The sequence below is a fragment of the Myxocyprinus asiaticus genome, chromosome 17 (genome assembly GCF_019703515.2).
Source record: "Myxocyprinus asiaticus isolate MX2 ecotype Aquarium Trade chromosome 17, UBuf_Myxa_2, whole genome shotgun sequence".
In the NCBI taxonomy this organism is placed as follows: domain Eukaryota; kingdom Metazoa; phylum Chordata; class Actinopteri; order Cypriniformes; family Catostomidae; genus Myxocyprinus; species Myxocyprinus asiaticus.
The window spans coordinates 45,880,462-45,903,548 of NC_059360.1; the positions used below are offsets into that span (position 1 = coordinate 45,880,462).

At 36.0% G+C, this 23,087-nt stretch overlaps 1 protein-coding gene across 1 annotated transcript; it reads right to left on the reverse strand.

The window, feature by feature from the left end:
• Positions 1-313: 313 nt before the first annotated feature.
• Positions 314-4,937, reverse strand: plaat1l (phospholipase A and acyltransferase 1-like). Its single transcript, XM_051723140.1, has 4 exons — positions 4,773-4,937; positions 3,196-3,325; positions 1,124-1,377; positions 314-920 (listed from the first exon to the last, which is right to left on the reverse strand). Exons 1-4 carry the CDS (start codon positions 4,779-4,781, stop codon positions 855-857), a joined length of 459 nt encoding a protein of 152 aa, XP_051579100.1. The 5' UTR covers positions 4,782-4,937; the 3' UTR covers positions 314-854.
• Positions 4,938-23,087: the final 18,150 nt, after the last annotated feature.

The following is a 23,087-nucleotide window of genomic DNA, read 5'->3' on the forward strand; positions in this document are numbered from 1 at the left end:
GAAGATGAAGTAATGCTCGTTTGCAGTCATTAAAACTTCATGTTCTGCGTCACTGAAATATGGTGTGCCTTTCTTCTTAGTGTCTGTTTCCATAATGCTTTTTTGAGTTCACCGTGAACGCACACAAACTCTTGAGTTTCAAACTCATGATTGAGTGAACTAACCCCGCGCAGGTGTTCTGGAACCCACATAAGTTTTGGGTTAATCACGGTAAGTTAACCTTGCTTTCTGGAATACGCCTCTGATCTGTTGAAACAATACAGACATCAGTTGTTTCTTTTCAAGAACAAGTAATTCAGATAATAACTCATAGTTTCCTTTAAAGCCATTTTAATTAGCATTTTCTAATTTTACAAAATGACTTTGCATATGATACAAAAAAAAAAAAGAGTATAAACCACATATATCTTGATCTTAAAGGCCAGAGACAAATTTCAGTTTCCTAATTTGATACATTACATATGAGTAAGACATGAGATATTACTTTCAGTGTATAAAACAGCTTGCAATATGTGAAGAGACATTGAACTGGTAAATGTTCCTGGTCGTTTACACACAAATAAACTCAAACTTTATGCTGTACTGCCTTCTTGTGGAGATTTGTGAGACTGGCAAGAGCACCCAACACTTAGATACCAAAATACATTCATAAAAATAAAGGTTTTGTATAAATATTATTGTGGGGAATACATAGCATATATTTATACAGAGTCTTTATAATAAAATTTTTGACTCTTACTATGTCATATTTGCCGAAAGAATACATATATATCTTTTACAGTTCCAATTTTATTAGATTTTGTATAATCTTGAACTCTTGTGTCTCCTGAAACCATGCGGCATGCAGCTGTCTCTCAAACCTTTTTCTTCTCAAATATGTCTTTCCAGGTGGGAACTATCTTGGAATAGACTTTTTCAATCTGGAATCAATTTGCAAAAAGTTACTTCAAAGGTCTAGACTATTTATTTATAAATAGCATGTTCATCCAAGTTAGACTAGGGTTAGTGTGGATTCTGCCCAACAAAAAGACATAATAATAAATGTAATTTTAATTATAAAGGGCTAGGAAATCATAACCAATTTGAATGCATAATCATATTTAGTGTAAAACATAAATCTTACCTGCTCTGACTTTTTGACCCCGTAGCGTAACATTGTGGCCTGATGTTCACTGTTGTTGAACAGGATGTCAAAGGTGATGGGTTTTGTCATGGCGTCGTCGATCTCAGGTTTAATGTGAGAGTAGAAGTCTCGTGGTGGGTGCTTGTCATCCAAATAGTTTCTTACCTTGTATTTTTTCCCAACTACATCGACTGGATCTAGCTTTATTGCCGAGTTTAAAGCTCGGCCGAAAAGTAGGAGTTTTGTGTCAGAATCTTGAAAACAAAAAATAATCATGGGAATTCTGAACTGAAGTAAAAGGTCATTTATTCTTAACCGATCAGACAATAGGGCTGTCAAATGGTCAGAGAAACTAAATTTTCTAAATTCGAATTAAATTTTAATTTTAAAGTCAGCTGATTTTTTTTTATATTGACGTTCTTTCCTTAGTCCACAATAGGCAGGGTTGGGGAGTAACGGAATACATGTAACGGGATTACGTATTTAAAATACAAAATATAAGTAACTGTATTCCACTACAGTTACAATTTAAATCATTAGTAATTAGAATACAGTTACATTCAAAAAGTATTTTGATTACTGAAGAGATTACTTTGCATTTTATTGTCATTTGTTTCATTTAATATTTAGTCCTTTCAGATGGAAAACATTTATACATATAAATGATGCGATCCAAAGTGCATTTGAACAGCGGTGAAACACTTTCTTATGATGTGTTACATTCATACGAGCAGACAGAGGAGTAAGTTTGAAGTAAGTTTGGAGCAGAAGAAATAGAAATAAAACTTGTGTAAATTGTCAGCTTTACGCTAAGCTAAAATTCTATTTCTAGCCATTTTACATGCACGTTACCAGGCACGATCATATTTTTTTTTATCAAGAAAATTCACGTTGGATCATCATCATTTTTTTTTTCTAGTAAGACCTTTGATATTAGTGCAAAAATCTTATTCTTGATAATAATGTTTTTATTGTTTTCCTGTAAAAATATCTAAAAATCCTTAAAACAAGATCAGTTTGATTTATCTTGTTTTAGAAACAACACTGCATAAGATATTTCGGTTTTTCATAGAATGTATTTTTAACGTGTATTTTGTCTTACTGTACTGACAGAGTTTTTATAGTCAATACAAGTGAAAAAATCTACCAGTGCTGAAGAAGTAATCCAAAGTATTTAGAATACGTTACTGACCTTGAGTAAACAAATGACATTTTACAGCATGTACTCTGTACTCTGTAGTGGAATACATTTCAAAAGTAACCCTCCCAACCCTGACAATAGGGTGCATTGAATACATATAACCATACAGCACTGTGTTATGTTATTGCAAAGGACATTCCTGGCGGTTAAAAAAACCCATTCCATTTTAAACTAAAGTGCAAGAAATAAAAAAACTTTTAGTCGTTTCATATTCTCAAATTTTAAGTCAAAAGTAAAATGAGGTGGGAAATGCTTCAATAGGCAGTTCTGTGTTAACATGGTGTTCCACTTGCACTGGTGCCACAGTATATACTACCACAGACTCAAACTTCATAATAACAGAGATATACCACAGTGTTTTTTATTCATTACAGCTGTATGTAGGGTAGAATTATTCCCAGATAGCAGTGGTATTTGGCTGAATTCGGTGGTGAAGCAGCCCATGATCTCTGGTCAAATGCTGAAAAGAGAGCAAGATGCAATGGCCAAAGACCTCCACCTACTGTAAGGGGCTGTTTACACCGAATGCTTTTGCAACCTTCCAGTATACCATTTATTTTTCCTATGTAAACACGCTAGATGAACATCTTTGTTTCGGTTTATTCAGTGTCTCATGCAGGAGCACTGTTTTTCAGATGCCGTGTCAAGTTAAAAAGAACTTTAAAACGTGTCTCGAGACACCTGGTTTCTGTTAAACTGTATTTTGTTGCGCTTCATCTAGCCTTTTTTAGTGCAAGAATGCGATCGGTGTGAAGTCATCGCCAGTGCTTGGCCAGTTTTAGCATTCGAATGTGCGTATTTTTCTTAAATTCAACGAATATTCGAATTTCGAATTTTTATTTGACAGCCCTATCAGACAGACTGATATTACCTTTGATTGTCAAATGGGCCACATAAGGAACCCCGTCCCTTTCCCCATAGTAAACTCCAAAATGAGAAAAATACTTGTTGCCAGGAAACTCAATGATATCTCCAGGGTAAAGCTTCGGATGAGAGTTGTGCTGATGTACAGAGAGATGAAGAGAGATATACGTTAAAGTGATAGTTCACCCAAAAATGAAATTTCACTCATTTACTCACCCTCATGCCATCCCAGATGTTCATGACTTTCTTTTTTCAGCTGAAGACAAACAAATATCTCAGCTCTGTAGGTCCATACAATGCAAGTGAATGGTGACCAGAATTTGAAGCTCTAAAAAGCACATAAAGGCAGCTTAAAAGTAACCCATTTGACTACAGTGGTTAAATCCATGTTTTCTGAAGCGATCTAATTGGTTTTGGGTGAGAACAGACCAAAATATAACTCCTGTAACTTGCAGTCTCTAGGCACGATCATGATTTCAAGCTTGATTAAACTTCCTAGTGCTTGACGCATGTGCAGAGCGCTAGATGGCGTTAGAAAGTGTAATTGATCTGGAAATCATGATCGGCAAGGAGACTGCAATGGCAAGATGTACAGTGAAAAAAGAGTTACATTTTGGTCTATTCTTACCCAAAAATGATTGGATTGCTTCAGAAGACATAGATTTAACCACTGGAGTTGTATGGATTACTTTTATGCTGCCTTTATGTGCTTTTTGGAGCTTCAAAGTTTCAGACCCCATTCACATGCACTGTATGGCCCTACAGAGCTGAGATATTCTTCTAAAAATCTTCATTTGTGTTCTGCAGAAGAAAGAAAGTCATACACATCTGGGATGGCATGAGGGTGAGTAAATGATGAGAGAATTTTCATTTTTGGACGAACTGTCCCTTTAAGTCAAAGGCTAAAGTGATTTCTTCCATCTTCAGTTATAAAAAACTTCACTTAAAGTGGCATCAAAAAGTATTTTGAAAATGTCTGAATGTCATTGAATTAGATAAAAAAAAAAAAAAAAATCAAACCAAGTGACATTTGCAAGCAAATGATGCTAGAGTTTTTTTAGATGTTTTTTATTTTTTATTTTTTTTTACTTGAAAGCATGCATGAGCTATCTTTAAAACAAATTCCACTTAGTTAGATTTTGTTATCTAATTTAATGACATTTTAAATTGTGGCTTAAAGGTCCAAATTCTTCTTGGGGCCACTGAATTAAACCGACTTCTCAGTTGAATGAGTTATATAGAGATGCGTTATTTCACTCATATATCATATTTTACCATCTCATCATCCTTGCCACAGTCACCTTTGGCTTGTTCACTGGGGGTCTAAATACAAATATTATGTACTTATTTTTTAAGGTGTAATCTACAATCATGTTTTCATCAAATCGCACAATGATGACTCTAAGGCATTACAGCTTCATTTTCTGTTATATCATAATTTTCTGTAAAGCTGCTTTGAAATGATATGTTGTGAAAAGCGTTATACAAATAAAACTGACTTGATTTGACATTTTCATCATCTACAAATTGGATTTTCAAATACTTATAATTTATTATTACATAAGAACAAAAAATGATGCTTACCAGGCCCATTGGAGTTTGCTGTGCTTTTGATATCTTTAATGTCGAGAACACTACAGACTGAGAGCGAGTCCTACATTAAAGAGCAGTGAAGCATTAATTGCATCTGATATCTCAAATGTCAAAGGGCAGCTTGAGGGTGGAACTCCATTAAATTGTAAATGGTTAGAACAATGAAAGTACCAGTTACTCGTGCGAATCCTATCATTTAAAGTAATACAGTATGCTCTTTTCTTAAAACACACACCCAGGAACTATTCCTCAGTGCTTCGTGAAAATACATTCAAATGAAGGTCTTCATTATTGTTTTCTTCACATTCAATCCGTAAATTAGTTGATTTATGAACGTGTATGTGTAATAAAGTGAAGGCCACTTTCTGAATTATGAAGAAATTGAAATTGCAGCACATTTTTGTATTATATTCACTGACATCGAAGTTAGAAAGTTTCTAAAAAAGACAACTCTGGTTAAAACTTTCACAACTGAAGCAAATGATTCTCAAGGGAGTGTTAAATAAGAACTTCTCTTTTTATCAGGAAACATCTGTTCATCAGCTTTTTATGAGTAAAATCCCAAGATGCAAATGGCTTAAAAATGCAACACGCCCGTTGTATCGCTTCATCATTGATCAAACATGTGGTATAACCTGGTGGCTACAAATTTAGTCTGATAACCGCAAGGCTTTAACTTCAAATTCCACAAGAAACTATCATCATTGTGACCTTGATCAATACACTAAACCTTACTTAAATGACAAATAGGTGAAACTAGATATAGAAATTTTCTAAAGGAAATGTTAATGGTGCTTGCCCATGCCTTTCTTCAATATAAGTCTAGGAGATTCTTATTTATTTATTGTCACTCAGACAAAAAGTCTAAGTTTGGTCAATAAAAAAAGTATAAGCACACCTCTCCACAACCAGTCGCAAAATTTGAGGTATCATTAATATCTGAAGTACAAAAAGGCACCAAAGTTACGCTTTAATGTTTATGCAATAGGATGAACAATAGTGATTGTGAAGCTTGTATAATCAAGTCTATAGAGACTACATCGGCTTTGATGCAGTAATACTCAGAACTTATACAGGAAGCAAAGACAGTGAACGAGTGCAGAGAAAAGGGAGAAACCGCATGGAACACTCAGCTGAAGACTCTGACAACTGACACCATTAAAACACACCAGGATCTCTTTACAGTTACATAGCTGAGATCAGATGTGTTGAGAGAAAGTGCTGTCTATATGACTTATCAACACTGCTGTCCTCATAAACATGGGATGCTCTGAAAGCACATGTTCTGTTTGTTTGAGCAGCCCGACATGTCCACTTCTGATTCAGCTAATGCTGTGAGTTTGGGGGCTGCACAATGGCAGATGGGTATGGGGTGGAAGGGATGGTAGGAGTGTTTGGGAAACCTGTTCGGAAACAAAGGCTACCTTTGGAATACTCTTTCTATTTCAACAGTATACTACAACAATAGTATGCAAATTTTCTCTATGCATCGACTACTAAGGTGACATTTCCCAGTTGTAGACAGTTTACTGCATGCAATAAAACACACTACAATGCAACAATGCAATGTGCTTGACTTGACCTTCCATTTCCAGTGTGGTGAATTAATTTGAAGTAATATCATCCGCAATGTTTAACTAACCTAAAATTGAAAATGCTAAATAACTGTGCTTACTTCCAAAATGTTAACTGGATGCAACTCACTGCATTAAACATGCACAAAATTAGGTAATGTGATTACAATGTAGCATACTACTGTTTTTATAAGTTCATTGTTGCATAAAATGGTCTGTTCAATCAGGACCACTTCATTCAAAGAACACTTGAATACTTTATTCACTTATAGACAAGTGAAGCATCTGTTGGTGTTGGGGGGTATGGTTCTTGTCTGAGCAATTTCTCTGCCCATCCATGCAGTCATGCATGGACAGAACCGAGAGCAGCAAATACCCCCCAGCAGAATTATTACAACATTATTCAAAATTTTTTTTTTTTTTACATTCTGGCAGTGCTACATGATACAATTGATCACTTGCATAACACTTACTAGAATTTCAGATACTGTATATCAAGTTGGCAATCAAGAAATGCAGAATAACACATTGAATTCCAAACTGGCACTCAGCTGTAGACTTAGAGCACAAAACAATAAGACAGATGTATAGAAACTAAAGGCAAGGTTCCATACAGAGGTGAAGCTGGGGATGGAGGAGGGTGTCAAGTGCAGCTTGCATCCATGCAATGGCAAGACAGCTAAGCAATGAATGAACGAATGGAGGACTTAAATAGGACTGCTCTGATAAGCGTCTGAATTGTATTGGTAGACATCATGATCAGCTGAGCGTCAGATGTTTGTGAGCTTGACTCACATGACCTGACAGAACTATGTTAACCATGACTTAACTTCCGGCATGCTGCACGAGTGTTTGTAGTTTGCTAGCCTGCTTAGCATTGTTATTCTTATTCTTATACGTTCATCGTTTTATCCTTTGCCATTTTACCACATACTTCGTTTTTTCCCCGCTTTTCTATTGTTTCAACTGCGTGTATTTTACAGAGCGCACCCGTTTTCTCTCTTTTTTTCTTTTTCTGCTTGTCTACACCTCACATCTCGACCGCGTGCATTCGTTTTCTCCACTGTGTTTTACACGGATTATTGCATCAATCTCAAATATCTGCTGATTAGGAACCACATCGAACCACATCGATCTCAAACTCTCGCCGCTCAAGAATAACCATAACAAAAACAACAAACAATTGCGGTAAGTCATGGCATCCACTCATGTTATTTCTTCCTGCATTGCATGCCACATGTTTACTATAGCTTCTTCTGTCAGCAGTGAGGGATTCACATGTGATAAATGTAAGGAATTAGTCAGGCTGACGGAGAAGGTTAATGAGTTAGAGACACGCATCCGAATGCTAGTGGAGGTCAGTAAGAAAGAGAAGCCGGTAGATACTGTTTCAGATGTGGGTAGAACATCGAGCAACACACACACTTTGGCTCTGGCTATAGAGCTCCCGCAGCAGTGTATTTGGGTGACATCTTGGTGGCATACTTGCTCAACAAAGCAACACCACTCTCCCATTCCTGTTAGGGCTTCCAGTCGATTCTCCCCACTCAGTGGTGCACCCTCTCTGAATCAGGTTGAAAGAGCCTTAATAATTGGTGTTTCTATTGTAAGGAACGTGGAAATAGAGACTCCAGCCACCATTGTTAAATGCATTTCCGGGGCTCGATCATCTGACATCAGATCAAATTTACAAGTGCTGGCTAATGCTAAACATAGATTTTCTAAAATTGTTATTCATGTCGGCACTAACAATGTCTGGCTTCGCCAGTCAGAGATCACTATAGATAATGTTAAAGAGGTGTGTGAACTTGCAAAACTGACATCAGACACTGTAATATGCTCTGGCTCCCTCCCTGCTCAACATGGTGATGAGGTTTATAGTAGATTAGTGTCACTGAATGGCTGGATGTCTGAGTGGTGTCCGGAGAATAGCATAGGATTTATAGACAATTGGAAGAGTTTTTGGGGTAGACCTGACCTGCTAAAGAGAGATGGACTCCATTCCTCCAGGGAAGATGCCACTCTCCTCTCTAGTAATTTTGCTCATAGTCTTAATAGTGATAGTATTTGACTAACTGGGTCCCAGGTCAGGAAGCAGACAAACTGGTTAAACTGAACATCTGCTAGCTGCCTTAAAACGTCACACAGGTCATATAAACTACAACACATAGAGACTGTATCACCTAGATATCATATAGAGACTGTGTCTGTTCCCTGAACTACCAAACACAAACCCCTCCCTAAATCATTTAGAAAAAATGTGATTAAGGGCAAACTTAAAACTTAAAAAAATAATTTGGATGTGCTCTGTTTGACTGAAACCTGGCTTAAACCAGATTAATATATTAGTTTAAATGAATTTACTCCCCCAGGTTATTGTTATAAACATGAGCCTCTCCTGAAGGGTCGAGGAGGTGTTGATGCAATTTACAGTGAAGTCTTTGGTGTTACTCAGAGGACAGGATATAAGTTTAAGTCTTTTGAACTAATAATGCTTAATGTGACACCGTCAGATACATATAAAAACAAAAATCTGTCGTCTTTTGCCCTTGCTAAAGTATATAGATCACCTGGGCCGTACTCAGGCTTCCTTGGTGAATTTGCAAATTTTCTATCAGATCTAGTAGTTAATGTAGATAGATTCACATACTCAGTAAGCCAAAAAGTCTAGAAGAACTTGATGTAATAAAAGAAAATATAAATACAGTCTTCTCCAGCACTCTTGATAGTGTCGCCCCCCTTCGATTAAAGAAAATTTGGGAAAAAAGCCCCGCATCATGGTACAATGATTACACTCATGCTCTCAAGACAGCAGCAGAAAATGGAGTGCAAGTGGAAGAATACAAAATTAGAGGTATTTCGCGGTGCATGGAAGGATAGTGTCTGTAGCTACAGACAGACACTAAAAGCTGCCAGATCAGCATATTTTAGCAAACTCATAGAAAATAACCACAACAATCCTAGGTGTTTATTCAGTACTGTGGCTAAATTAGTTAGGAATAAAGCCTCGACTGAACCAGATATTCCGTCACAGCACAATAGTAATGACTTCATGAATTTCTTTACTGATAAAATTGAAATAATCACAGATAAAATTGGAACTATGCAATCAACTGTCACAGCATCTCAGAAAACAGTGTCTCATAATGTTGCTCACTAGCAACTTCAATCTTTTGCTGTCATAGGTCATGAAGAGCTATCAAAACTTATCATAAAATCAAAAGCCACAACATGTTTGTTAGATTCAATACAACTAAGCTCTGAAAAGAGGTATTCCCAGTAATCTCAGAACCCCTTCTTAATATTATTAACTCCTCGCTATCCTTAGGACATGTCCCAAGAAACTTTAAAATGGCAGTTATCAAACCGCTTATTAAGAAGCCACAACTTGTTCCTGGAGAACTGGCTAATTATAGACCGATTTCAAATCTCCCGTTTATGTCGAAAATACTAGAAAAGGTAGTGTCCTCCCATCCATGTTTATTTCTATAGAGAAATGGTATATATGAACAATTTCAGTCAGGATTTAGGCCCCGTCGCAGTACAGAGACTGCACTTATCAGAGTTACTAATTACTTGCTCTTATAATCTGATCGCGGCTGCATTTCACTTCTAGTGCTTTTAGATCTTAGTGCTGCATTCAACACGATAGATCACAATATTCTCTTGAATAGGCTGAAGAATTATGTTGGCATTAGTGAACTTGCATTAACATGGTTTAGGTCCTATTTATCAGACCGCTAACACTTTGTATGTGTAAACGAGGAATTGTCAGATCAAACAAAAGTTAAGTATGGAGTCCCACAGTAATCACTTTTAAGGCCTCTGTTTTTCTCCTTATACATGCTTCCCCTGGGAGATATTATCAGGAATCATGGAATAATTTCCACTGTTATGCCGACGATACCCAACATTATATTTCTTCTAAACCCAACAAAAATTCACAATTCTCCAAGTTAGCAGAGTGTATCAATGAAATCAAAGATTGGATAGCCAGAAATTTCCTTCTCTTCAATTCCGTCAAAACAGAGGTACTAATTATTTGATCAAAAACCTCGAAAAATAAGCCGCTAAAATATAATTTGACTCTCGACGGATGTACTGTTGTGCCATCTTTTACTTTTGAACTTCAGATTGATACCAATCTGTCCTTTGAAAATCAAATTTCCAATGTTTGTAAAACAGCATTCTTCCACCATATTGCTAAGTTTTGACACATGCTCTCTGTTGCTGATGCTGAAAAACTAATGAATGCGTTCATGACCTCAAGACTAGATTATGTAATGCATTACTGGGAGGATGTCCAGCAAGTTCAATAAATAAACTTCAATTAGTTCAAAATGCAGCTGCCAGAGTGCTGACAAGAACGAAGAAATATGATCATATTAGCCCCATTTTATCATCGTTACATTGGCTATATTAATTGTAAAATTCTATTAACTACATTCAAAGTTTTGAATGGTCTAGCTCCACAGTACTTAAGTGACCTTCTGACACGCTATATTCCATCACGTTCATTACAATCACAAAATTCTGGCTTGTTAATAGTTCCTAGAATATCAGAATCCACAAAAGGAGGTAGATCCTTTTCCTATTTGGCTCCTAAACCATGGAATAGTCTCCCTAACACTGTTTTGGACGCAGACACACTCACTCAGTTTAAGTCTAGACTAAAGACACATCTATTTAGCCAGGCATACACCTAATTTATCCATCAACTCACAGTTAGGCTGCTTTAGTTCGGTCTGCTGGAACCAGAAATATCTATCATGATCTATAACTCTGCATAAAATTGAATGACATCTATGCTAATATTATTCTATTTGTTTCCATGTCCTGCCAGATCCAGCTCTGTTCCTGCTTGGTGTTGGACTCCACTGCTATGTGTCTCTGAGTGATGACGACTAAATGCAGTCGGTGCTAGCCAGGCATCACTTCAGTCTTTTACGACAGACTTCAGAGGATGAACTGATGCCAACTCCAACTGTAAGACATCGGATACTTCATATGCCACTGCCTGAACCTTGGATTTAGGATGGAACCCACAGAACCTCACCGAAATGACCTGCCGGTTGAACTGCAGTGCACCTCATTGATCTCTGCCTGCATCACCTTTGACCATTGATTGACTACACTCTTGAAATGGAATACATAGACTATCATTTAACTGCCAACAAAACCCTTCATCAGCCAACTAACAACTACAATTGCATCTGTGTAAACTTCTGCAGTTAATCCTGGATGAACTTCGAAGACATTAGTCATTAATCTTACAGTTCATAAAAAATATATTTTTTAAACACTGTACCTTAACACTTAGTTAGTTTACCAATTTTAAACCATGACCTTCACTGCACATAAATAACTAATATTGGCATTATATTCATGATGTTAGCCAGAGGGGAACTGGCCCCCACAGTGAGTCTGGTCTCTCCCAAGGTTATTTTTCTCCATTAATCAACATCTTATGGAGTTTTGTGTTCCTTGCCACAGTCGACTTCAGCTTGCTCACTGGAGTTCTAAATACAATTATTATTTAATTTTTATACAAAATGTAAAATCATATTTTATCAAACTATGCAATGATCACTCTTAAGACTTTATAGATATTACAGTTTCATTTTTTGTTAATGCACGATTCTCTGTAAAGCAGCTTTGAAACGATGTGTGTTGTGAAAAGTGCTATACAAATAAAAATGACTTGACACTACGCTTGATTTTAACATATTACTTTAAAAAATAGTAGGCAGTATTCAGTATGTACAGCGCAGCATGCTAGGATTCCATTTGAAACATAGCAATTTAGTAGTTTTGCAATTTCATTTGGTGCCATTAGTGGCGCAAAAATTACCAGCCTGATCTCATGACAATAATGTGACCACCGCCACATTTTTGTAAACTAAAATTACGTCCTTCATTACATGTTTGGCTGCATTTTTTCCAGTGAATAGTCCAGCTCGGGGCGTCAAAAGTGTGTAAAATGATGTCGTAATCAAACGAGTGAACCATAACCCTAGCCCCCTAACACAACGGTGTTTTAGATGGAGATTTTAATGAGTAAAATATACTTCCTTAGCGGTACGTGATTCGTATGTGGGAGGAATAGTCGGTGGAGTTACTAGGTAAGATGGTGCTCCCATAGGGTAATATGCATTTCTTCGATTATTTATCTTCTTTATCTTATTTATGTATACATCTGTATTGGTTTATATGTATTTTTAAGTTTTTTTATTATTATTTACAAACAAATTGTTTATTTTTTCCTTCACCTGTATTTCTTGTCTTCATGACTCAGTGATTGTAATCATACATTGTTGGATCTGTGTAATTTTGTACATCTTATTGAACATTTATATTGAACCTTCTGTTTTTCAATAAAATAATCCACAGATTTAGCACAATATGGGAACTTTTCAGACGGTCCCTTACCACACCCTCCACAGTATTAGCATGTTTGAGCACAATGTGTGGACTTTTCAGATGACCCCTTACCAGCAGTAAGGAAAATGTCCAACTTATATCAATTTTATGATCTGGAACAATTTCGCCATGACGCCATCTGACCAGTTTATGGGACAAAACGTGTCCTGTATTGATTCGATACGGGAGGCATCATTTCATTTTTTAATGAGTGGTAACCCTACCTGGAAGTCTAATACATTCTGATGAGCAAAGTGTGGATATGGGATATCATGAGTTTACTGGGAGAAATTGGGAGTACAGCGGGAGAAGGAGTGGAAAAATGGGAGAACCCTGGTAAAATCGGGAGTGTTGGCAGGTATGAGTTAGTCTAACATTTTTCAATATTATAGCATAGCAGTGTGTCAGATAAAGAGCGAAAAATAAGTGTTTGTAAAGTCATAATCAGCCGTTGTACTCGTGATTTTTGTTAAAAGGAATAAAACGCACTGTTGTAGTGCCCCTAGTGTTAATTTCATTAGGCAAAACGTAGAATGAGGCACGTAAATCTCAGTTTGCAAAAATTTCAGTCTATGAGACAGGTTGAAAATTACACACTGGGGCTCATTCATGAGACATGGGCAAATTAAATTCTGTTAAAATTGTTCATGATACCATTCTTTTTTTTCTCTAAGTCCTAGTGGTGGCGTAGTGGCGGAGGACGAATCTTAGTTGCCTCTGCATCTGAGACCGTCAATCCGCACATCTTATTAAGTGGCTTGTTGAGCGCATTACTGCGTAGACCATGCTCCACACCGAGAGCAAGAACCACACATTATAGAGACCATGAGGAGATTATCCCATGTGACTCTACCCTCCCTAGCAACCAGGCCAATTTGGTTGCTTACTAGACCTGGCTGGAGTCACTCAGCATGCCTTGGATTAGAACTCGTGACTCCAGGGGTGGTAGTCAGTGTCTTTACTCACTGAGCTACCCAGGCTTTGCCATTAAACTGGATGTTAATATTCAGGTAAGTTGTTATAAATATATTAACTTTATCTCACTAGCTCAGCAATACTCTCTTCAAGCTGTTGCTCCGTGGACAGTTCACACTAATCTCACTTTAGTGCCCCTTGTGGCAATGTTGAGAATGCAACGCATACTTGAGTGGAGCTTTGAACTGCAGTCTGATACATTTTGAAATGCAATGATGCACAAATTGAGCTTCTGCGTTCATGAAATGCTTCGGGCTTCACACAGGAATTCACTCTGCTTGTGTCTGATGAATGAAGAGGCCCAGTGTATGATTTAAACGACCCTTCATTGGATGCTGTTTCCACATATACAGTTGTGCTCAAAAGTTTGCATACCCTTGGAGAATTGGTAATATATATGTTCCATTTTTAAGAAAACATGAGTGAGCAAGCAAAACACATTTCTTTTATTTCTTATGGGATTCATATTCAACTGTAGGTTATAAGAGAATGGCACAATCATAAAACAAAACATGGCAACAAAGAAAAAAATGAAATGACCCCTGTTCAAAAGTCTTCATACCCTTAGTTCTTAATACTGTGTATTGCCCCCTTTAGCATCAATGACAGCGTGCAGTCTTTTGTAATAGTTGTCTATGAGGCCCCAAATTCTTGCAGGTGGTATAGCTGCCCATTCGTCTTGGCAAAATGCCTTCAGGTCATGCAAAGTCTTTGGTTGTTTTGCATGAACCGCACGTTTGAGATCTCCCCAGAGTGGCTCGATGATATTAAGGTCAGGAGACTGTGATGGCCACTCCAGAACCTTCACCTTTTTCTGCTGTAACCACTGGAGGGCCAACTTGGCCTTGTGCTTAGTGTCATTGTCGTGCTGGAAAGTCCAAGAGCGTCCCATGCGCAGCTTTCATGCAGAAGAATGCAAATTGTCTGCCAGTATTTTCTGATAACGTGCTGCATTCATCTTGCCATCAATTTTCACAAGATTCCCCGTGCCTTTAGAGCTCAAACACCCCCAAAACATCAGTGAGCCACCACCATACTTCACAGTGGGGATGGTATTCTTTTCACTATAGGCCTTGTTGACCCCTCTCCAAACATAGCGCCTATGGTTGTGATCATAAAAGCTCTATTTTGGTCTCGTCACTCCAAATTACAGTGTGCCAGAAGCTGTGAGGCGTGTCAAGGTGTTGTCGGGCATATTGTAAACGGGCTTTTTTGTGGCATTGGTGCAGTAAAGGCTTCTTTCTGGCAACTCGACCATGCAGCTCATTTTTGTTCAAGTATCGTCGTATTGTGCTCCTTGAAACAACCACACCATCTTTTTCCAGAGCAGCCTGTATTTCTCCTGAGGTTACCTGTGGGTTTTTCTTTGTATCCTGAACAATTCTTCTGGCAGTTGTGGCTGAAATCTTTCTTGGTCTACCTGACCTTGGCTTGGTATCAAGAGATCCCTGAATTTTCCACTTCTTAATAAATGATTGAACAGTACTGACTGGCATTTTCAAGGCCTTTTCCATCTTTATAAAGTTCCATTACCTTGTTACGCAGGTCTTTTGACAGTTCTTTTCTGCTCCCCATGGCTCAGTATCTAGCCTGCTCAGTGCATCCATGTGAGAGCTAACAAACTCATTGACTATTTATACACAGACACTAATTGCAATTTAAAAAGCCACAGGTGTGGGAAATTAACCTTTAATTGCCATTTAAACCTGTGTGTGTCACCTTGTGTGTCTGTAACAAGGCCAAACATTCAAGGGTATGTAAACTTTTGATCAGGGCCATTTGGGTGATTTCTGTTATCATTATGATTTAAAAAGGAGCCAAACAACTATGTAATAATAAATGGCTTCATATGATCACTATCCTTAAATAAAAGACAGTTTTTTTGCATGATCAATCATATTTTCAAAATCAATGCCAAAATCTCACAATTTCTGCCAGGGTATGTAAACTTTTGAGCACAACTGGAAGTCAAAAAGCAACTTTTATAAATGGCAAAACTTCTGAACAGTATTGTCCCTCGTGGGGATTCCTAAACATTAAATGCACAACAGAATGAATTGCTCTGAACAAATGAGTGCACAATTGTCATGAAGGAGTCCAGGAAGGAACAACGGTTGTGACTCACAGTCAGACAGCAGGCTCACGTGGCATGTCTGCCATTTGGATAATGTGCTAGAAGCACATGCCTTTCCCTCTCATTCTCGCAGGAACTTAAAGGATGAGAAACAGGGACTAATCATATCCCAGCTGAATAGGCCGGCCTTGGAGAGAGGTGACATTTCTGGAGGAGGAAAGTTCTCTGGTCAAGCGCCACCTGCCATGTGCACCATGTGCTGCCAACACAATGCAGTATGAGGCTGGGCTATTTACCAGCTGCTGCTTTAACTGCACCACTAAAGACCGCCTGGAATGTCATTGGTAGGTTAAGTCGGGAGGTCTAGATCAGTGATTCTAAACTGGTTTTGCTCCATGACCCAGGGTTTTACAATGGATATCATGCGCAAAGTTGTTTATCTTACAAAATGTCAACCACTGAATTTGATTAATATTACCATGAACTTTATAAACCCAATGATATGCAAAATATTTAAATGTAAAAGTAAAACAGAAGTGTGATTTACCACATGGAACAAACACTAGGACAAATATTATATTAGCTATATTACCAAATGACACATGAATGTGCGCCAAAATACAGTAGAATTTGTTTGTCAACAGCAAAAGATATGGAAAAGCATTTTCTTCTACCCTATAAAACTTGGTACGCCTTTTTATTTTGCTGATCTCATCTTGAATTTGGCAAACTTTTACGTTTTTGCTAATATTTTCACAACCATCTGGGCTATAATCAAAACACAAAATCAAGTATATGAAATGTTTCCCCCATTTAGAATTTTCTGAAAAACCTACTTTTTCTTACTTCTCCAAGGCTGTTTGTCCGATTCGCACAAAATTTGGTAAACATCATCTACAGACCCTCCTTACAAAATTCTGTTCAAACAATTTTGACATGTCAAATGGTTTTGAAGATATAAGCAAATATTTTATTTTATTTTTTTTGTTGGTATGCAATTTAATAAATTGTCCAAAAAAATCCTAAACCTAATGTTGAGGATGCATACGAAATTTTGTACAAGTCTGCCCATAGGGGGCGATACAACTAAAAAACTGTCATAAATATGCAGCTGTTTGATCAACAAAGTTTCAATTAGATACGCATCTTCTTTGGTTCAACTGCTAATGTATCCATAAAAAACTGATTCAACAAATGAACAAAAATGGTAGCCAGCAGCCAATCAGTTCGAAAGTTCTTCAGCTGAAATCGGTCTGTGCTTACCGAAATCCAGAGCACTGCCTCCAGTGGCCAAAGCTGGAAGTGTTGTTGAACGTATGTGCATGTGTGACTTCTGTTTCCGCATTAAACGTCCTAAAAAGTGTGCCAAAAGTGAACTGTTTTTATTTTTATTTGTTAATTATGTAAATTATGTAGTCAACAGAAATGCATATTTTATTAACTTTACCCCTAACCCAAACCCCAACCCTAAACCTAACCGTCACTAGAGTAAAAATTTCCTTTTAGAGCAAAAATGCAACCTTGTGCTCACCACTGTTTATGTCAACGTGTCTCCTTCCTGGTTCCCACTGGACCAGATTCCAAAATCATAGTGTTTGGAACAACATGAGGGTGAATAAATGATGATATAATTTCAGGTGAACTAACCCTTTAAGGGTCAAAGCTGAGAATGACTCATGACAGTCAACTCAAGCCATATTAGCACTTGAAATAATTTTATATCAGCTAGATTAACCAAACGAATATCCAACCTAACATTTCCCAAAATGACACTATCAACCTTGAGCTAATCCTACAAGCCTAAAAAGAGACGATTGTCATAAAACATGTCTCGCTGAGGCAACAGCAGCACATGCTATCTTCTGTCAGAACTGCCACCTGTTTTTTAACCGTTGATTACGATACCTTTGACCTCAGTGATAGAAACATACACAATGGCAGGTCTTTCAGGCGTCTGCTCGTGTGGCCCTTATGGAACAGCTGTATCAACCACAGGAACAACAACTGGCCTTCAAACACAGGCCTCTTACTTTCATTATGGTTCAGACACTAATGATTCAACACGACCATGTGAGCAAGCCATTAGCTATGCCTTTTAAAGCCTTAATGTAGAATTTAAATCAATGCATTTTTTTTTTTGTAGTTGAAGATGTCAGAGAATCTATAAATAGCCAATCTGACTATATATAAATTCCACTGCTTTTTATTTATTTTTTAATACGTAGAAGACACAAATGGTTTCCCATGCAATGTGACATTCAATTTCTAAGCCTAATATTCAAGGGTTTAAAATCTTAAAGGGCATCTGTGGCCATCATTCAGAAAAGAACAAGTACTGTTAAAGGAGTAGTCATTATTTACCCACCCTCATGAGGTTCCAAACCCATTTGCTGTCATATGTATATTTTAAAGTAGAGAAAGCATAGAAATAAAGAATGGATTTTATCATTACCATGTGTGCTCAAAGAAATATGGTAAAACTTTACAATAAGGTTTCATTTGTTAACATGAATTAACAATGAACAATACTTTTACAGCATTTATTAATACTGGTTAATGTTAATTTCAACATATGCTAATACATTTTTAAAATCAAAAGTTGTATAAGTTAACATTAGTTAATGCATTATGAACTAACATGAACCAACAATGAACAATTGTATTTATATTTACTAACATTAACAAAGATTAATAAATGCTGTAATATTATATTGTTCATGGTTAGTTAATTATGCATAATGCTTTAACTAATGTTTACGAATGGAACCTTATTGTAAAGTGTTACCATAATTCTTTACATACTTTTGAGCAGACATGGTAATTATGACATTCAGTGCATATCAGTGCTGAAGAAATTGTTGTGCTTGAAAGAAATTAAAATTGTCTTTATGCACTGAAACGTCTATAAACTCAAATATATGTTTACAAAATGAAAAGAGGGGAACTGTTCGTGAAAATAAACCGAAATGTTTAGCTTGGTTCTTTGTTATATATATATTTAAATGTTAGGTCGGGGCAAGTCGTCATGAGTTTTATATGTTGTAATTTCATACAATTAATAAAATTTTTAGCTATCTAATGGCCAAAACTAAGATTTTATTTATTTATTATTATTATTATTTTTTTTTTACAGTTTTACTGTTTAAATAATTGTTTTTGCATTTAATAATAATTATTTTGGTTTGATTTAAACAATTTTGCTAATAAAAAAGTAATACAGATATATTTTGGAAAATGACTTTGTATTTTAGATATTTCAAACTGTATTTCAATAAACGGGCAACTTTTTTTTACTTTTTTTTTTTTAAATAAAAAGGGTAAAAATCAACCCATAAACTGTAAACAAAGCATATTTAATGTCACTGTTTATTAAAGTCACATAAAATTAATGTAAAACAAAAGTGTGCTTAAAAATCTCAACTTTCCCATTGACTGTGATTGTTTGAAAAGTCACACAAAATAACTTGGTTAATGTTCATTTTAAACATTATAAACTTTTATAAATTAACATTAGTTAATGCATTATGAACTAACATGAACTAACAATGAACAATTGTATTTTTATTAACTAACATTAACAAAGATTAATAAATGCAGTAAAATATATATTGTTAATTGTTTGTTCATGATACTTATACATTAACTAATATTAACAAATGCAACCTTTTTGTACAGTGTTACCAGAAATATCAGTGCTGAAGTAATTGTGCTTGAAAGACATTCAAATTGTCTTTATGCATTGAAACTTCTACTGACACAAATATACAGTATGTTTACAAAATGAAAAGAGGGGAACTGAAAACAAAATTAAACCAAAAGGTTTAGCTTGGTTCTTTAGTTTTTATATATCTAAATGTCAGGTCAGAGCAAGTCATCACTGTTTTATATGTTGTAATTTCATATAATTAATGCATTTTGATATATCTGTTGGCCAAAAATAAGATTTGATATTTTGGTATTTTGGTTACCTTTTCACGTTTTGTTGTTTAATTAATTGTTTTTGCATTTAATAATTGTTATTTTGGTTTAGTTTAAACTATTTTGCTAAGAAAAAATGCCACAAAATAGTCTATATTACATTTTAAATACAGATATATTTTGGAAAATTACATGTACTTTAGATATTTCATACTGTAGTTCAATAAAAGGTCAATTTGTGCACAGCAAAGCAAAATTGAAACTTTTTTACTTTGAAGCAATTAAATATATATATATTTTTTAATGTATTTTTATTTTTATTTTTATAAAAAACAGTAAAAAAAAAAAAAAAAAAAAAAAATGACGCATAACAGTAGCCGACACTCTAAACTGTATCACAAAAACAGTTTTGGTGGGGGAAAAGCTGCATATTGAATGTCACATCTTGCTAGTCACATAAAATTAGTGTAAAAAAGTGTACTTAAAAAAACAAAAGTTTCCCATTTACTGTGATTGTTTGCTAAAGTCACACAAAATGCACACCAAAACAAAATATGCTTAAAAATCAAGGTTTTTATAAATAGGGACTTCCAAGGAAGAAAAAAAGAAATACATCATCAATGTCAGTGCTTGGGTCTTCGTGATTCTATGAGACCAGTTTGGCCAATAAATTGACTTTTTATTTATGTTCACTGGAGTCAAAAGTGTGACAACTAGCCCCCGTCTCCCCTGCAAGTACATGAGAAGTACTGGATGTGGCACTAAACTAATCCACATCTTAGATTTTAAAAAAACTCCTCTTTCACAAAAGCTAATTGTAGTGTATAGTTTGAGCAGTAATGAATCGGGAATAATAATCTGAGAGTCATGAGCAGACTTGCTTACACTAACATTTCATGGTGCTTCAATAGAGATGCAATCAGGCCGATGGCATGCATGAAAAGAGCCAAGACTATTTACAGCTTCTGTGTAGCACTGAAATAGACTGAGAGTTGAATTTCAGTATGAGCTGGTTTCTTGCTCTCTCTCAGTCTCTCTAAATCTATCTATCTCTCTGCACTCCAGCTGATTTTAGAACACAGGTGTTGACCTTAGCCATTATGAGGAGCATGCTTCCATACTTACATTCCCCTGAAGCTCTCCTGTTTCTAGACATGGAGCTGTGGATTCCTGCATGTGGTCGAAGAGCCAGTGAAACCGAACTGCAGAAACAGAAAAATGTCATAAGTGTTCGCTAAGGCAAACTTCACTATTTCTACTGCCATACTTCAAAAACGATTCATCTTTGTATTATACTTTGATGAGTAACTCGTACAGCACTGACTGTGCTATAGACATGAATGATATCTTAAAGATTTTTTGGGGGCCTTAAAGATTGATTCAGGAACACATACTATGCAATAAGAACTGTACAAACGTGATGATTTTTCATTTCAATACATACATTACAATTGAATTTGTATTTACTGTAGAACAACTCTATCACACTATGACAGCGACTTTTCGCTATAGGTCTATAGGTCAACCTTGGTCTGTAATGTCACTCAACTCATTTTGGAGGATTTCAATACTGTGCTCAAGGCTTCATTTTAAAAATGAAATGAATTGCTTTATCATTCAAATTTATTTTGATTGCTGTGCAACACAAAGTGAGTTTTCAGAATGTCCGGCAAACACAGAACGTTTCCCGAACATTGGCGTATGGTTCCCGTTTGGTTTTATAACCATAAACTAACGTTCCAAGAATGTTGCTGAGAGGCTGTGTCAACCTAAAAATATAAATAAATAAATAAATAAATAAATAAATAAATAAATAAACGTAGCAAACACAGAACATTCCTCTAATGTTAGTGTTTGGTTCCCATTTGATTCTTTTTTTGGAGTCAATTTCTAACGTTCTAGGGATGTTCTCTTTAGGTTTTATTCCTTATAACCATAAACTAATGTTCCCAGAATGCTGCAGGGAGGTTTTTGTGTGACAACCTAACAAAAACTTATAAACAGCAAGCACAAAAGTTTCCCCTAACATTAGCGTATGGTTCCTATTTGAATATTTTTTGGGGAATCTATTCCTAACATTCTAGGAACGTTCTATTTAGGTTCTATTTTTAATAACTATAATCTAACGTTCCTAGAATGTTGCAGAGAGGTTTTTGTGTGACAACCGAATAAGAACCCAGCAAACACAGAACGTCCCCATAACGTTGGCGTATGATTCCCAATTGGTTATTTTTTAGGAACCAATTCCTAACTTTCTAGGAATGTTCTCTTTAGGTTCTATTTTTCATAATTAACTCACGTTCCCAGAATGTTGCAGGAAGGTTTTTGTGTGACAAAAAGAACCCAGCAAACACAGAACGTTCTCCTAACATTAGCATATGGTTCCCATTTGATTATTTTTGGGGAATCAATTCCAAACATTCTAGAAACTTTCTCTTTAGGTTCTATTTTTATAATCATAAACTAACGTTCCTAGAATGTTGCAGGGAGGTTTTTGTGTGACAACCTAAAAAAAACGTATACCCAGCAAACACAGAACGTGTTTCTAATGTTAGCGTATGGTTCCCATTTGGCCATTTTTTGGAATCAATTCCTAACGTTCTTAGAACATTCCCGTTATAACCATAAAATAATGTTTTGCAGGGAGGTTTTTGTGTGACAACCTAAAAAGAACTTATACAGAATGTTCTCTGATAGTTATTTTTATTTATTTTTATAACCATAAACTAATGTTCCCAGAAGGTTACAGTTAGGTTTTTGAGTGACAACCTAAAAAAAACTCCTCTAATGTTAGCGTAAGTTCCTTTTGATTATTTTTTTTGGGAATCAATTCCTAACTTTCTAGGAATGTTCTCTTTAGGTTCTATTTTTCATAATTAACTCACGTTCCCAGAATGTTGCAGGGAGGTTTTTGTGTGACAAAAAGAACCCAGCAAACACAGAACGTTCTCCTAACATTAGCGTATGGTTCCTATTTGATTATTTTTTTGGGAATCAATTCGTAACATTCTAGTAACGTTCTATTTAGGTTCTATTTTTAATAACTATAAACTAACGTTCCTAGAATGTTGCAGAGAGGTTTTTGTGTGACAACTGAATAAGAACCCAGCAAACACAGAATGTTCCCATAAGGTTGGCATATGATTCCCAATTGGTTATTTTTTTAGGAACCAATTCCTAACTTTCTAGGAATGTTCTCTTTAGGTTCTATTTTTCATAATTAACTCACGTTCTCCTAATGTTAGCATATGGTTCCCATTTGATTATTTTTGGGGAATCAATTCCAAACATTCTAGAAACTTTCTCTTTAGGTTCTATTTTTATAATCATAAACTAACGTTCCTA